Source organism: Eleutherodactylus coqui, chromosome 2 (genome assembly GCF_035609145.1).
Source record: "Eleutherodactylus coqui strain aEleCoq1 chromosome 2, aEleCoq1.hap1, whole genome shotgun sequence".
In the NCBI taxonomy this organism is placed as follows: domain Eukaryota; kingdom Metazoa; phylum Chordata; class Amphibia; order Anura; family Eleutherodactylidae; genus Eleutherodactylus; species Eleutherodactylus coqui.
In genome coordinates this window covers 317025205-317043395 of record NC_089838.1, presented here as the reverse complement: position 1 = coordinate 317043395, position 18191 = coordinate 317025205, and the positions used below count along the sequence as shown (strand labels likewise).

The 18191-nt window shown below is 47.4% G+C and overlaps 1 protein-coding gene across 2 annotated transcripts in view; it reads right to left on the bottom strand.

The window, feature by feature from the left end:
* The window catches only part of DHPS (deoxyhypusine synthase), a 51276-nt gene that overhangs the window by 2217 nt on the left and 30868 nt on the right, over positions 1-18191 (bottom strand). For both annotated transcript variants that reach the window (XM_066593697.1, XM_066593696.1), the window contains exons 2-9: positions 10438-10647; positions 5182-5295; positions 4927-5048; positions 4754-4850; positions 4581-4667; positions 3168-3273; positions 2672-2775; positions 74-199 (exon numbers count right to left, since the gene is read on the bottom strand). In XM_066593697.1, coding sequence (XP_066449794.1) covers positions 74-199; positions 2672-2775; positions 3168-3273; positions 4581-4667; positions 4754-4850; positions 4927-5048; positions 5182-5295; positions 10438-10632 — 951 coding nt within the window. In that variant the 5' untranslated portion in view covers positions 10633-10647. The remainder of the gene's footprint in view (positions 1-73; positions 200-2671; positions 2776-3167; positions 3274-4580; positions 4668-4753; positions 4851-4926; positions 5049-5181; positions 5296-10437; positions 10648-18191) is intronic.

Below are 18191 nucleotides of genomic sequence, written 5' to 3'. Positions count from 1 at the left end.
AGGGGGGAATCCATTTGGGGGTCAGAAGAAAGATAGAGCTGTTAAGGGATAAAGCAGGGTAACAGTCTGTTACCTTAACTGGATTAGCATCCATGCGGATCTTTCCCCAGGACACTGCCTCATCTGGTTTTGCTCCAGCATCTGACCCATCAAATTCCTGAGCTGTGTTCACATAAACAGCATAATCTGCGCCATTCCTCTGTAGAAGAAGAAGAAGAAGAAAAGTGATAAGGGGTGATATTAATTTGCTCTGGAAGGAGCAGTACAATTCTCTGTTAGTATAATATAGAGTAGGTTTTATACATGCCATTCAGTACTTAACTATTTTCAATATCTCTGCCTGTTGTCAGTGAATGGAAACATTGTTTACATGCCAATGCTAGAAACCTCTATGTACCTATAGTGAACGTCCACTTATGGCCTCCTTTCCACTGGCGATTCTTCATTGCGTTGTCCGCGCCGATAATGCATTAAACGCTTTCCATAGGATAACTATGGAAAGCAAAGCCCGATGTACACGAGCAGAAATCTGCAGTGATTTTTACGCTTGCATATAAAAATCACAGCATGCCATGATCTTCGGCGATGAACCCATCATAATGATAGGTTCAATGCGGAAAATCACGGTGACTTTAAGTGTTCTCCCGCAGCGCAAATCCGCTTGCATTAAAATGCAACGCCCGTGAACAGGCAGTCTAACTGGTGAAGCCCATGCAGTAGTACGTTGGACCTCCTTTGGGATGGAGCACCGCAGCAGTTCGTCGTGACGCAGTTTCCACTAGGTGATGCAATTGTTTTGCAGGATATCGGCCCCTGCGGACAGTAAGCTTCTTGTAGTTGCTGCACATTAGCTGGAAATGCTGACATGTTCTGATGATCAGGCAGAAAGGGGTCATCAATTCATGCTGCTTGTGCCAAATTCTGACCTCCCACCAGCACGGGGCAACCGATCTGGATTCATAGGACCAGGTGATGTTTTTCCACTGCTCAGTGATACACATTTTCGCTCTTTTGGAGTTGCGCCTTTCTGCTTCTCTTATAAACAATGGAGGCTGAAGTTGGTCATCTGCTGTTATATCCCATCTGTGGTAAGGAACGGCTGGTTGTGCATTCTGCTATGTCATTTGGAGCACCAACGTTATATTAGGCTCCTCTTGACTGTGCCGTACCTGTTTATGAGAATCATTCCTGACATCCTCCTCTGACCCCTTTTGCAGTCATTTCCTTCCACACGATCCTTTTTTACTGGATGTTTTCCTCAATCACGCCATTCGCTACATGCGAAAACCCGGCTAGTCTAGCACTTATGACTGGGCCTTGGAAGTCGCTCAGATCGCTGGATTTTCCCATGTAATGTGGATTCACATTAAAGGGGTTGTCCCGCGAAACAAAGTGGGGGTATACACTTCTGTATGGCCATATTAATGCACTTTGTAATGTACATTGTGCATTAAATATGAGCCATACAGAAGTTATCAGAAATTTTTCACTTACCTGCTCCGTTGCTAGCGTCCTCGTTTCCATGGAGCCGACTAATTTTCAGCGTCTAATCGCTAGATTAGACGCGCTTGCGCAGTCCGGGTCTTCTTCTTTTCTCAATGGGGCCGCTCGTGCCGGAGAGCGACTCCTTGTAGCTCCGCCCCGTCACGTGCCGATTCCAGCCAATCAGGAGGCTGGAATCGGCAATGGACCGCACAGAAGCCCTGCGGTCCACCGAGGGAGAAGATCCCAGCGGCCATCTTCAGCAGGTAAGTAAGAAGTCACCGGAGCGCGGGGATTCAGGTAAGCACTGTGCGGTTTTCTTGTTTAACCCCTGCATCGGGGTTGTCTCGCGCCGAACGGGGGGGGGGGGGGGGCTGTTGAAAAAAAAAAAAACCCGTTTCGGCGCGGGACAACCCCTTTAAGGGTGCCTTCACACTTGCGATAAAATCACGCTATTTTCGCCTGATGTGAGATTACACGAAAACGCTGAATTATGAAGCCAATGATTTTCAATGGTCTCCTTCACTTTTGCGATGTTTTCACTCGTGCAATGTTGCAATAAAGAAAAATGTACAAAATTGCAGCGTGTCCTATCTTTCTGTGTTTTGCGATTATTTTTATTGCCCATGTTTCCCTATGGAGCTTCCTTTTTAATGAACTTGCGATTTACGTGTGATGTGATGCGTTTTCAACATTGGAAAGTCTTACTGACTCTTGCACTAAAAAGATAAATAATTAAAATGGCCGGAAGAAAAACGCAAGCGAACACGATGGTTTTGCTAGAAAAAGCAGCACTGACGTTCATAAACCGTGGCGACAAAGACGCAATTTTTCAGCGATTTTTCTTGTGGCAAAATCTCGATCTCCAGTGTGGAGGAGACCTGAAACTGATCCACAGAAAACGTGTCATGTGATTTTATGCCGCACTCCGGGGTCACGGGGAGAATCTCCATACAGGGAAGCGCCAATCGTGAGCGGGCGGGGGGGTCTGATAAAGGGCCGTTCACTGTATATAATCCAGTGACATCTGACATGTTGGTTGGATTCAGCAGACGGGGATTGTGGGACAGGATGATACCTGAAAACCCAATGACCCCTGACCGCCCTATAATGTGACGTCACAGAGGCTCACGGGGGTTTCATGACCATCTCCAGTCTGCCCTCTCTTATAGCGCCAGTCTACACTTACCATGAGGTTGGCGTTGCAGATGTGATGTTTCACCAGTCCGCCCCCCAGGATAATCATTCCTGTCTTCTTAGCAAAGACCACAGCAGAATTCAGCCGCCGAATATCTGATGGGGAAAGGACAGAAACAATGATCCTTAGTGTATGGGGAGCCAAGGGTGACGCCCGTCCTCTGAGGATCTGCACCGGGCACCTCACAAATACCAGTACGAGCTCCTCGACTGCTTATGTTACTTCTTCCTTCAAGACATTAGACGGGCCAACTTATATTGTTAGACAAGCCATTCTAGAAGCTGGACTCCCTCCATGATACTACAAGTGAGAGCGGGGTGAGGTATCCCCGACGTCTGGGGTGAGGTATCCCCGACGTCCGCTCCTCCCTCAGCAGAATATAGGCTGCTATGCACAGCATCATATCCTACTGATGGATGCGGAGGGCAGCGCCAGGGAATGTCCTGCAGTCTAATAACGGGCACATTCTATAATAACAGTATATCACCTTCCACAATGTCCAGTCTCAATCCCGGGTTCTTGTAGGAGTGAAAATACAGCATATCCCCCAACGACCCGTCTGTGATTGCCGGGCTGTACACCGGAATATTGTTCTGTCAGAGAGAAAGTCATCATCAGTGCTAGGAGGGAAATAGCTCCACCCTTCTGTGTGTCACCCTATGGTGGGAGGGGCACTGTCACAACTCCTCCCTCTTGACTATGTCACCCTGTGGTGGGAGGGGCAGACTCCTTGTCACATAGCTCCTCCTCCCTCCTGTGTCGCGCTGTGGTAGGAGAGGTAGGCTCCTTGTCACATAGCTCCTCCTCCCTCCTGTCCTGTGGTCAGAGGGGCAGATTCTGTCCCTTAACTCCTCCCTCTTTTCACCCTATGGTGGGAGCAGCAGACTCCATGTCACATTGCTTCTCCCCTTGTCACCCTGTGGTGGGAGGAGCAGACTCTGTCATGTAGCTCCTCCCTTTTGAGTGACACTGTGGTGGGAGGGGCTAGACTCCATGCCATATAGCTCCTCCCTCCCTTTTGTTTGTGTGACCCTGTGGTGGGAGGGGCAGACTCCATGTTATGTAGCTCCTCCATGTTTATGTGACCCTGTGATGGTAATCGCAAACTTCATGACATGTAGCTCCTCCCTCTTGTGTGACCCTATGGGGGGAGGCGCAGACGTGTCATGTAGTTCCTCCCTCCTGTCTGTGTGACCCTGTGGTGGGAGGGGCAGAATCCATGTCACATTGCTTCTACCTTTTGTTTGTGTGATCCTGTGGTAGGAGGGGCAGACTCCATGTAATATAGCTCCTCCCTCCCTGTCTGTGTGACCCTGTGGTGGGAGGGGCAGACTCCATGTCATGTAGCTCCTCCCTCCCTGTTTGTGTGACCCTGTGGTGGGAGGGGCAGACTCCATGTCATGTAGCTCCTCCCTCCCTGCTTGTGTGACACTGTGGTGGGAGGGGCAGACTCCATGTCATGTAGCTCCTCCCTCCCTGTTTGTGTGACCCTGTGGTGGGAGGGGCAGACTCCATGTCATGTAGCTCCTCCCTCCCTGTCTGTGTGACCCTGTGATAGGAGCAGCAGACTTCATGTCATGTAGCTTCTCCCTCCCCATTTGTGTGACCCTGTGGTGGGAGAGGCACACTCCATGTCATGTAGCTCCTCCCTCCCTATCTGTGTGACCCTGTGATAGGAGCAGCAGACTCCATGTCATGTAGCTCCTCCCTCCCTATCTGTGTGACCTTGTGGTGGGAGAGGCACACTCCATGTCATGTAGCTCCTCCCTCCCTATCTGTGTGACCTTGTGGTGGGAGAGGCACACTCCATGTCATGTAGCTCCTCCCTCCTGTCTCTGTGACCACCATGGTAGAAGGAACAAACTCTGCATCGTAACCTATGTTGTATTTTGGCGGTTACCTTATGGGCCCAATAATACACAGAATCTGGGTGATTGATTTCCTTTCCTAGGCGGGCGATCATCTTGGATGGAGTCCACTTAGTCCCCTGCGATGGAGAAGGAAAACTGTGGTTGGGTGAAGTCCCTCATCATCTAATCTCATACACTGCGCCGGCGTCCATCTTGCCCTCACCTCGGTGTCTTGTTCCAGCACCATCTGGTCTAATATCGGCGTTATCCAGTCCTCAAACAGGCAGTAATTATTATTGGGAACCAGGAGATTACCGATCCTGAAAGTGAGACGAGACGGCGGGTGATCAGTAACAGCAGGGTTGACCCCGACTGCCCACTGTGATGTCTGCTCACCTATTGATGCCCTTAGACCTCAGCTCTGCCCCCTTCAGGCTGAAGTCTCCGAGGTAAGTAGGAGCGAGGCATTTGATCAGATCCTCCTCTATACCTCCAGCTGTAGTGACAATGATATCGACCTGGACAGATAAGACAAGAGTCACCTAGAGATATTCCCCTACAACCTGTCGGACTAGAAGTCCCAGAATGTCCTGTCTGCTCAGTTTCACAGTTCAGGACACACACGAAGATCCATGAAGGATTAGCGCTCACCATCTTGTGCTCTGCCAGGTATCGGAGGGTCTCCCGCACTCCAGAGCTGATCAGGTTGGAGGTGTATCCCAGCAAGATTGTACATCCGTCAGCGGAGGAAACCTTGGCGTCAATCTGTGCGAAAGGGAACACGTAACATTACGCTTCTCAAACTCCCAAATTAACTCTTCCAGACTGAAATAAAAGTTCTCAACTTTCTGATATGGCTTGTGTTTCAGTTCTATACTATTTCTGCTTGCTGTCAGTGAACAAAAACATTCTTATTTATACCAGAGGCTAAAAACCTGTATAGAAATAATACATCTCACAGCTGAGGGTTTGTAACAATGATAATTATCTTACAAAGACCTGTCCTTATACTTTTATACAATGTATCAGCCTGTTCAACTAACAAAGGATTGGCTAGACCACATGTGTCAAACACAAGGCCCGCGGGCCGAATCCGGCCCGCTGCCTCATGTTATGTGGGCCGCGGCGTGCCGACACCACTCACCACTGCAACGATTACCAGCTGGGGTGCCGCAGCTCCCCGCTGTTAATAGCGCGATTACCGCTGTTCCCAGCTCACACTGACGTCAGTGTGCATGCAGCCAGGATCCTCCTCCCCGAGTCCCCTGCTCTTCAGTTCCGCAGGAGAGGACTCAGGGAGGAAGCATGCCAAGCGCACACACTGTTGTCAGAGTGTAGCCGGGATCAGCGCGAGCAGAAGGAGAGCGGCGCTGACTGCAGGGAGCAGGTAAGTATAAGGGTTGGGGGAGGGTTAATATTGGTGCTGGAAGGGGTTAATATTACTACTGCTGCTGGGGGGGGTGGGGTTAATATTACTGCTGCGGGGGGGGGGGGGGGGTTAATTAATATTACTGCTGGGGGGGGGTAAATTAATATGACTGCTGCTGGGGGGGGGGGGGTAAATTAATATGACTGCTGCTGGGGGGGGGGGGGGGTAAATGAATATGACTGCTGCTGGGGGGGGGGTAAATTAATATGACTGCTGCTGGGGGGGGGGGTAAATGAATATGACTGCTGCAGGGGGGGGGGTAAATTAATATGACTGCTGCTGGGGGGGTAAATTAATATGACTGCTGCTGGGGGGGGGGGGGTAATTAATATTACTGCTGCTGGGGGGGGGGGTAATTAATATTACTGCTGCTGGGGGGGGCTAATTAATATTACTGCTGCTGGGGGGGGGTAATTAATATTACTGCTGCTGGGGGGGGGTAATTAATATTACTGCTGCTGGGGGGGGGGTAATTAATATTACTGCTGCTGGGGGGGGGGGTAATTAATATTACTGCTGCTGGGGGGGGGGTAATTATTACTGCTGCTGGGGGGGGGTAATTATTACTGCTGCTGGGGGGGGGGTAATTATTACTGCTGCTGGGGGGGGGTAATTATTACTGCTGCTGGGGGGGGGGTAATTAATATTACTGCTGCTGGGGGGGGGTAATTAATATTACTGCTGCTGGGGGGGGGGGGTAATTAATATTACTGCTGCTGGGGGGGGGGTAATTAATATTACTGCTGCTGGGGGGGGGGGGTAATTAATATTACTGCTGCTGGGGGGGGGGGGGTAATTAATATTACTGCTGCTGGGGGGGGGGGGTAATTCAATATTACTGCTGCTGGGGGGGGGGGGGTTAATCAATATCACTGCTCTGGGGGGTTAATCAATATCACTGCTGCTGGGGGGTTAATCAATATCACTGCTGCTGGGGGGTTAATCAATATCACTGCTGCTGGGGGGGTTAATCAATATCACTGCTGCTGGGGGGGTTAATCAATATCACTGCTGCTGGGGGGGGTTAATCAATATCACTGCTGCTGGGGGGGGGGTTAATTAATATCACTGCTGCTGGGGGGGGGGGTTAATTAATATCACTGCTGCTGGGGGGGGGGGTTAATTAATATCACTGCTGCTGGGGGGGGTTAATTAATATCACTGCTGCTGGGGGGGGTTAATTAATATCACTGCTGCTGGGGGGGGGGTTAATTAATATCACTGCTGCTGGGGGGGGGGTTAATTAATATCACTGCTGCTGGGGGGGGGGTTAATTAATATCACTGCTGCTGGGGGGGGGGTTAATTAATATCACTGCTGCTGGGGGGGGTTAATTAATATCACTGCTGCTGGGGGGGGTTAATTAATATCACTGCTGCTGGGGGGGGGGGTTAATTAATATCACTGCTGCTGGGGGGGGTTAATTAATATCACTGCTGCTGGGGGGGGGGGTTAATTTATATCACTGCTGCTGGGGGGGGTTAATTTATATCACTGCTGCTGGGGGGGTTAATTTATATCACTGCTGCTGGGGGGGTTAATTTATATCACTGCTGCTGGGGGGGTTAATTTATATCACTGCTGCTGGGGGGGGGTTAATATCACTGCTGCTGGGGGGGGGTTAATATCACTGCTGCTGGGGGGGGGTTAATATCACTGCTGCTGGGGGGGGGTTAATATCACTGCTGCTGGGGGGGGGTTAATATCAGTGCTGCTGGGGGGGGGTTAATATCACTGCTGCTGGGGGGGGGGTTAATATCACTGCTGCTGGGGGGGGGTTAATATCACTGCTGCTGGGGGGGGTTAATATCACTGCTGCTGGGGGGGGTTAATATCACTGCTGCTGGGGGGGGGTTAATATCACTGCTGCTGGGGGGGGGTTAATATCACTGCTGCTGGGGGGGGGTTAATATCACTGCTGCTGGGGGGGGTTAATATCACTGCTGCTGGGGGGGGTTAATATCACTGCTGCTGGGGGGGGTTAATATCACTGCTGCTGGGGGGGGTTAATATCACTGCTGCTGGGGGGGGTTAATATCACTGCTGCTGGGGGGGGTTAATATCACTGCTGCTGGGGGGGGTTAATATCACTGCTGCTGGGGGGGGTTAATATCACTGCTGCTGGGGGGGGGTTAATATCACTGCTGCTGGGGGGGGTTAATATCACTGCTGCTGGGGGGGGGTTAATATCACTGCTGCTGGGGGGGGTTAATATCACTGCTGCTGGGGGGGGGGTTGATATCACTGCTGCTGGGGGGGGTTAATATCACTGCTGCTGGGGGGGGGGGGGGGTTAATATCACTGCTGCTGGGGGGGGGTTAATATCACTGCTGCTGGGGGGGGTTAATATCACTGCTGCTGGGGGGGGTTAATATCACTGCTGCTGGGGGGGTTAATATCACTGCTGCTGGGGGGGGTTAATATCACTGCTGCTGGGGGGGGGTTAATATCACTGCTGCTGGGGGGGGTTAATATCACTGCTGCTGGGGGGGGTTAATATCACTGCTGCTGGGGGGGGTTAATATCACTGCTGCTGGGGGGGGTTAATATCACTGCTGCTGGGGGGGGGGTTAATATCACTGCTGCTGGGGGGGGGGGTTAATATCACTGCTGCTGGGGGGGGGGGTAATATCACTGCTGCTGGGGGGGGGGGGTAATATCACTGCTGCTGGGGGGGGGGGTAAAATCACTGCTGCTAGGGGGGGGTTAATATCACTGCTTCTGGGGGGGTTAATATCACTGCTTCTGGGGGGGTTAATATCACTGCTTCTGGGGGGGTTAATATCACTGCTTCTGGGGGGGTTAATATCACTGCTGCTGGGGGGGTTAATATCACTGCTGCTGGGGGGGTTAATATCACTGCTGCTGGGGGGGTTAATATCACTGCTGCTGGGGGGGTTAATATCACTGCTGCTGGGGGGGTTAATATCACTGCTGCTGGGGGGGTTAATATCACTGCTGCTGGGGGGGTTAATATCACTGCTGCTGGGGGGGTTAATATCACTGCTGCTGGGGGGGTTAATATCACTGCTGCTGGGGGGGTTAATATCACTGCTGCTGGGGGGGTTAATATCACTGCTGCTGGGGGGGTTAATATCACTGCTGCTGGGGGGGTTAATATCACTGCTGCTGGGGGGGTTAATATCACTGCTGCTGGGGGGGTTAATATCACTGCTGCTGGGGGGGTTAATATCACTGCTGCTGGGGGGGTCAATATCACTGCTGCTGGGGGGGTCAATATCACTGCTGCTGGGGGGGTCAATATCACTGCTGCTGGGGGGGTCAATATCACTGCTGCTGGGGGGGTCAATATCACTGCTGCTGGGGGGGTCAATATCACTGCTGCTGGGGGGGTCAATATCACTGCTGCTGGGGGGGTCAATATCACTGCTGCTGGGGGGGGGTCAATATCACTGCTGCTGGGGGGGTTAATATCACTGCTGCTGGGGGGGTTAATATCACTGCTGCTGGGGGGGTTAATATCACTGCTGCTGGGGATGATGTTGCTGAGGGGGTATTACTTGTGCGGGGGTATATATTAGTGTGGGGGTTACTATTACTACTGGAGCCACTGTGGGGGTTACTATTACTACTGGGGCCACTGTGGGGTACCCTGCTACTACTGGGGTCACTGTGGGGCTCGCTATTACTAATGGGGCCACTGTGGGGCTCCCTATTACTAATGGGGCCTCTATGAGAGTCACTATGACTACTGCGACCACTATAGGGGTCACTATTAGGGCTCGTTCACACGGGCGTAATCGTATTTCGGTCGCACAAATACGTTGCGTATTTGCGAAATTGAAAATCGCGTATGCCTGCATATTTGGGCACGCAAAAAACACAGATGGGCCCACTGAAATGGTGCGCAAATGTATAGTGAATACATAGGTTTCCTGCGCATTCACCACATATTTGCGCGGCCCATTCACTTCAATGGCCTATTGGGGTGCGTAGGACACAACAAAATAGGTCATGCTGTGTGAAAATATACATCATGTGAATGAACCCATTGAAATCAATGGCTTCTATTCACTGCATATACGCTTGTGTGAACGAGGCCTTAATATACTGTCTTACAGTTGGCCCTTTGAAGGTCACCATAGGCCTGACGTGGCCCTCGGTAAAAATGAGTTTGACACCCCTGGTCTAGACTGACTGCAACTGTTACAAACCCCCAGCTGTGAGAAGTTTTAGGACCAAGTGGGTTTTCAGCCTCTGAATGAGAACAAGAATGTCCCCATTTACTGACAGCAAGCAGTGAAAAGTTATGTAACTTTGTGCTCCCGGACTTCTCAGCCACAATATATGGGCATAATGTTGCAGTCATTACGTGGCATCATGGGAGATCCAGGGCCAAAAAGGTGAGAAAAATGGTGCCGATTGCGGGGTACCCGAGTACATCATAAGCATATTACTTGCCCCGATCTCTTGATGCCACCAGTCAGATGCCCCATCCCCTGGTTGTAGCCGCTCACCATGTTGTTGATCTCTTGCACCGCCTGCCCGAAGTTGGTGGCCTGAAATCCCGTAGTGAGGTAGCTCTGCAGCAGAGCCTCATAGTTCACCCCGCGATTGAAGTCATATCCTCGAATTTGCGGCGTTCCTTCTGGTAGAGAGTCACTGGCCATCAGTACTGCCTCCTTGGCATCTTTGGGCAGCCCTTCTGCCATAGTGAGGATTCCAGTCTGAGATAGAAGGAAAAACCCGTGTTATACCTGATGATAGAAACCTATTGACGACATCCTAATAATCAGCAATCCGCCCTCCGGGGATGAATGGGTGACACCCCACCTCACAAGTACCACACACAGTGCAGGAAAGATAAGACAGGTAGGCACGGATGCCGGCTGGACACAGGGTCAGGTTCTGCTGCGGGCTCCCACCGTGTGCAGCCGGCCCGATCATCTGCAGCCGGCCTAAAGTTGTTCTGTAGTGAAATAAAACCTCCTGACTTCAGTCATTTAGTAATAGGAGTTTTATTCCCATCAAACTCATTACTTTTTTTTTTTACATTTTTATTTTTTGTACTTTATTTTGCTCTTATTTTTACACCATCTGTGTCCCTCTGAGGGACTTACACAGCAGGACTGTAGATCGTTACGATAAGGCATTGCAGGACTTCTCTCCTGCCATGCCTTATCGCTTACTATAGCGATCACAGGCTATGGCAATACAGGACGCCGGTATCTGGTGTCCTGTTGCCATAGCAAACCAGCCAGGCCCTCTCGATGTTAGATCTACTTAGATCGCGGCAGGGAAGTGGTTAACAGCACGGGGGGAGGGGGGGCATCGGGGCGCCGGCTACTAGTGACAGCCGGCTCCTGCTGCAGGATAGCGCAAGATCTGCTATGATCTCGCGCTATCCCTATGACGTAAGGGTACGTCATCTTGCAGGAAGTACCCCGCTCCCATGATTTACCCTTACAACATGGGGCGGGAAGGGGTTAATACATTATTTATACTGCTCAGAGAATGCAGTGAAAAATAAAATGAAAAACATGCCAGAATTACAGATTTTGTTAATCTTGCCACTAGAAAAAAATTGAATAAAAAGTGATGAAAATGTTACATGTACCAAAAAATGTGATTAATGAAGACTTAATGAGTTCATCCTGCTATAACAAGGCCTTCTAGAGCTCTGGTAATGGGAAATAACATTAATACGGCTTTTGGAATGTGGCGACACAAAAGCAAACCTTTAAGAAAAAAAATGTTTTAACCCCTTAATGACACGGCCTATTTTGGTGTTGAGGACCAAGCGATTTTTTGGTATTTTTCCATCTCCATTTTTCAAAAGCCATAACTTTTTTATTTTTCCGTGGACGCGGCCGTATGAGGGCTTGTTTTTTTGCGTGGCGATCTGTAGTTTTTATCGGTGCCACTTTTGGGTATATAGACAATATCGTAAAATTTTTATTTTTATTTTTTAATGATAACAGGGAGAGAAAACGCATCAATTCTGACATAGATTTTTTATTTTTTTTTACGGCGTTAATCATGCAGCATAAATGACACACTAAATTTTTTCTGCGGGTTGGTACGGTAACAACGATACCAAAATTGTTATATTTTTTTTAGGTTTTTACACTTTTTTGCAATAAAACCCCCTTTTTTTGGAAATCTTTTTTTTTTCTCTATAGCTGCATTCAAAGTCATGTAACTTTTTTATTTTTCTATGTACGGAGCTCTTTAAGGGCTTATTTTTTGCGAGACGAGCTGTAGTTTTTATTGGTACCATTTTGGGAAATGTACGGCTTTTTTGATCACTTTTATTGCATTTTTTGTGAGGCAAAATGCTAAAAATTTGCCTCTGTTTTTTAGCGTTTTTTTTAAACGCTTTTTGTCGTACAAAATAAAAAGCGTGTTCAACTTTTTGTACACGTCGTTACGGACGCGTCAATATCCAATATGTGGGGTTTTAGTTTTTTTTTCCCTTTTTTTATGCTAATATTAGAAAAAGCATAAAAAAGGGTTTTTTTTTACATTTTTTTTTTACATTTTTCTTTTTTTTACACTTTTCTTTTCTTGTTTTTATACTATTTGAGTCCCTCTGAGGGACTTACATCACTGTGCCTATGATCGCTGTCATAAGGCATGGCAGAGCTACTGCTCTGCCATGCCTTATCGCTTGTACAGCGATTATAGGCACAGGCAATACAGGACGCCAGTGTCTGGCGTCCTGTTGCCATGGTGACAGGCCGGGCTCTCGCGATAACATCGCGAGTTCCGGCCGGGGACACACAGGGATCGCGATCCCTCTGTGAACTCTTTCCCTGCCGCGATCTACTTAGATCGGCAGGGAAGGGGTTAACAGCGGCGGGCGCATCTCCGATGTCCCCCCGCTGTTGGAGCGGGACGCCGGCTGTGACTGACAGCCGGCTCCCGCTGCGGGATAGCGCGGGATCTTATGTGATCCCGTGCTATCTCCAGGACGTACCGGTACGTCCTTTTGCGGGAAGTACCAGGCTCCCGGGACGTAACGGTACGTCCTGGAGCGAGAAGGGGTTAAATGTACAAAAACAGTAAAACATAAAGCCCCTGTATAAACTTGGTATCGCCGGAATCGTGTGACTCAGAGAATAACGTTATCACACTATTTATTCTGCACGCTGAACGCCATAAAAAATGAAATCCAAAATACAAATGGCAGAATTTCTTTTTTTCCCCCAATCTCCCTACAAATTTTTTTACAAAAGTTATGCAATACATTATATATACCCAAAAATGATGCCATCAAAAAGTACAGCTTGTCCCGCAAAAAACAAGCCCTCATATGGCCGTGTCAAAGGAAAAATGAAGAAGTTATGGTGACTGGAAAATGAGTTGAAATTAAATGATTAGACCATTTAAAGAACCTGCCCTGGTGGGTCTGATAGGGGGGTAAGAAACCCGCCACTCAAGGGGTTAAGATGGAACCATATTGGTGCACAGAAGTTCACTATAAATCTGACTAAACGTTTTACAATATTGGTCGGTTTGTCATCGGTCGCATACAAGCAAGAAGCCTGCCAGCTTTAGTCAACCACCTCCAATGACCCATTCTACCGGGCTGAGCAGCTCCCAAGAAATCCATACAATCTTGTGCATTTTCCTTCCCTTATTGAACCAGTAAACTCATAAATAGAGTTGGACAGAACTAAGGAACGACGGTCATTCCATGCTTTGTCAGGATCATCAATCACGGGGCCTGGAATTGCTTCAAAGTTGATTGGCTGGTTTATGGGTCAAATAACATAGTCCCTTCTGTTGATGATGAGCCAGTGGTCCTTCCATCAACTGCACTAAATAGTTCTTAATGGTGTGTGTGTATAATATATATACACACACACACACAAGCTGATATGCACGGCTTTGCCTGGGTTAATTTGGTACAGGTGTTCACCTGTTCTCCTCAGACTGCATTTACAAATTTACCCCCAGACTGGAGGTTGCAGCCCCTAAGCCTTAAAAGCTCAATCCTTGCAGTTCATGGCTGCTTTCTTCTACTTAGTAAAGGCACACAGGTGTGACTTAGATTCTCCTCAGTATATACACATAGAGGTGAGGTAGATTCTCCTCAGTATATACACATAGAGGTGAGGTAGATTCTCCTCAGTATATACACATAGAGGTGAGGTAGATTCTCCTCAGTATATACACATAGAGGTGAGGTAGATTCTCCTCAGTATATACACATAGAGGTGAGGTAGATTCTCCTCAGTATATACACATAGAGGTGAGGTAGATTCTCCTCAGTATATACACATAGAGGTGAGGTAGATTCTCCTCAGGATATACACATAGAGGTGAGGTAGATTCTCCTCAGGATATACACATAGAGGTGAGGTAGATTCTCCTCAGTATATACACATAGAGGTGAGGTAGATTCTCCTCAGTATATACACATAGAGGTGAGGTAGATTCTCCTCAGTATATACACATAGAGGTGAGGTAGATTCTCCTCAGTATATGCACAGAGAGGTGAGGTAGATTCTCCTCAGTATAGGCACAGAGAGGTGAGGTAGATTCTCCTCAGTATAGGCACAGAGAGGTGAGGTACATTCTCCTCAGTTTATGCACGTAGAGGCGAGGTACATTCTCCTCAGTATATACACATAGAGGTGAGGTACATTCTCCTCAGTATATACACATAGAGGTGAGGTACATTCTCCTCAGTATATACACATAGAGGTGAGGTACATTCTCCTCAGTATATACACATAGAAGTGAGATAGATTCTGCTCAGTATATACACATAGAGGTGAGGTAGATTCTCCTCAGTATATACACATAGAGGTGAGGTAGATTCTCCTCAGTATATACACATAGAGGTGAGGTAGATTCTCCTCAGTATATACACACACAGAGGTGAGGTAGATGCTCCTCAGTATATACACACAGAGGTGAGGTAGATGCTCCTCAGTATATACACACAGAGGTGTGAGGTAGATTCTCCTCAGTATATACACATAGAGGTGAGGTAGATTCTCCTCAGTATAGACACATAGAGGTGAGGTACATTCTCCTCAGTATACACACGTAGAGGGGAAGTAGATTCTCCTCAGTATATACACATAGAGGTGAGGTACATTCTCCTCAGTATCTACTCATAGAGGTGAGGTAGATTCTCCTCAGTATATACACACAGAGGTGAGGTACATTCTCCTCAGTATATACACATAGAGGTGAGGTACATTCTCCTCAGTATATACACATAGAGGTGAGGTAGATTCTCCTCAGTATATACACATAGAGGTGAGGTAGATTCTCCTCAGTATATACACATAGAGGTGAGGTAGATTCTCCTCAGTATATACACATAGAGGTGTGAGGTAGATTCTCCTCAGTATATACACATAGAGGTGAGGTAGATTCTCCTCAGTATATACACATAGAGATGAGGTAGATTCTCCTCAGTATATACACATAGAGGTGAGGTAGATTCTCCTCAGTATATACACATAGAGGTGAGGGAGATTCTCCTCAGTATATACACATAGAGGTGAGGTAGATTCTCCTCAGTATATACACATAGAGGTGAGGTAGATTCTCCTCAGTATATACACATAGAGGTGAGGTAGATTCTCCTCAGTATATACACATAGAGGTGAGGTAGATTCTCCTCAGTATATACACATAGGGGGGAGGTAGATTCTCCTCAGTATATACACATAGGGGGGAGGTAGATTCTCCTCCGTATATACACATAGAGGTGAGGTAGATTCTCCTCAGTATATACACATAGAGGTGAGGTAGATTCTCCTCAGTATATACACATAGAGCTGTGAGGTAGATTCTCCTCAGTATATACACATAGAGGCGAGGTACATTCTCCTCAGTATACCAATCATTTCCATAGGTTTTAAGGTTTCTGAGAAAAGAACAATGACATGTATTGCAGATTTTTCACGCTTAGAATTGATCATTGAAGTTGCGACCCCTTTACGCTTCTAATTTACGATGTATTTTTTTAGGGTGGGTTGAAAATATTAAAAGGTTGTGTTGCTGTTTTCAAACAACTTTATGTTGATGCTCCGTGTCGTCTTCATAGCCCAACTATAGAATAAAAATGTGATAAAATACCCATAATGCAGCACTTCTTGAAGCCTTCTTTTTTGTCTAATCTAAATTGCAGCATGCAATTGAACGAACATATTTTAGAGGCAGTTAACCCTTGCCGGTACAGATGGTATTTCCTTCCTGAAGTATTGCACCAGGTCCAGAAGCGTCCAAAGACTCTCTTGCATGCAGAAGACATATCTTGCACATTCCTTACATCAACTGCATGGCTACTTTGGCAGTATAATTTGTTCTTTCCTCGATAAAACATCGTTACTTGTATCATTTAGTAATAAGGAGTTTTATTCCAGTCAATCAGTTCCATCTATGAAGTTGCATTGAAATTTATTACTACCTCGTTTTTAGAAATGCTGTGAATTCCAAGGTTGTCGTCTCACTCTATTCTTGCTTTGAGCATTTGCTGACATGAAAAAATGTTCACATTATTCTAAGGCCGGCTGCACACGGGCGTATTTGTAATAAGGAATCCAGAGCGGGCGTCCGCCTCCGGATTTCAACGGCAAATACCGCCCATAACATGCTATTGAAAATCGAGCGGAAATCAAAAAACGCAGAATGTTCTATTTCTGCGTGGATTCCTTCCATTGAAGTCAATGGAAGTCGTCCGATCCTCGGCCCTTCTGCATTGACATTGCGGAAAGGTAGCGGATTTTGCGGCATCTTTTAAAAAAAAAAAAAAACTGTACTGCGCATGTCCGACGGGTGTAGACCATCTGCAGTACCGAGAAGATTTCAGAAAGGCAGGTACAGAGTGAGATTCCATGACAGGATTCCGCATGTTGAATCCGATCCGCCCGTGTGTAGCTGGCCTAACACTCACTAAACCGGAGTGATCATTAGCTTACGACTGATTGACTGACTCGCCACTAATTATCTAGCTTCCCGATGTCGTACAAACGTGAAATTTGGCAGGAGCATTCTTTAGCTTCTAAATAGGAAAAGTAAAGGGGTCACAACTTGATTATTCAGTGCCAAGTGCATCCTAAATGTAAAGGGGTCGCAACTTCAATAATCAATTTTAAGCGTGAAAAATCTGCAATACATGAAATAGTTCTTTTCTCAGAAACCTTAAAACCTAAGGAAATGATTTGTATATGGAGAAGAATCTACCTTTCCTCTACGTGTATATACTGAGGAGAATCTAACGCTCCTCTGTGTATATACTGAGGAGAATCTAAGTCACCTCTCTGTGCATTTACTGAGCAGAAGAAAGCGGCCATGAACTACAGAGATGGAGCCTTTAAGGTTAAGGGGCTGCAACCTCCAGTCTGGGGTTAAATTTGAATAAAAAGGGGCGTTACCTATAAGGGTAAAAAGTGAGTAGAGTGGGACGGGTGCCACATTCTGCAGAGGGACATCAGTACATGCAGTCTGAGTAGAATCTAACGCTCCTCTATGTGTATACATATTTTATTCCTCCCTTCCTCTGATCACAACCTTCGCTTCCCTCCACAAACAAATAAACTCGTTTATCTTGCCAAAAATAAAAACTACGGCCGCCTAAGCCTACCTAACTTTGTGATTGACCAAATCAAACACCTATGCGCTACTAATCCTGATGGAATAATAATAATACCTCCACAGTATCAATAGGTGGCACTGTGGATGAATTATTCCATCTCCCTTATTTGCATATTACCCAAAGGAGCATGAATGGCCTTTTGAGTCTCCTCACTCACCATCTAGGTGCTCTCCCTAGATAGCATTTCTGACACTAATCATGACAAAACGTGGCCATCACTAGAATCTCACTAGGCACAAATCTGGTAGTTATATTTCCTGTCCCTCTCTAGCCGCCCCACTAACTTGTCCTGCCCATGCACTCTCCCACTACAGGCGACCATACTAGGGTGGAGAACATGTTTCAAAGAAGACCTCCTTTCCCAAGATAGTCAGATCATTCCAATCCCCGGTCAACATTACCATTTTCCATCCCTGAAATCTCCCTCAACATACGGACAAACACTGAGATTAAATCGGCAGCAGACTTACTACAACGGACAACGGCTAGCACTCGCTTCAATGCAGGAAAAATATAAAGTTCCCTCCTCTCAGTTTTATATATTCCTTCAAATAAGGAACCTTCTTCGCTCGCACCCAGCCACGCCAATCCATATACCAACGATCTTACAAGACCAACTATCTAATACCCTTCACCGACACAAGAATC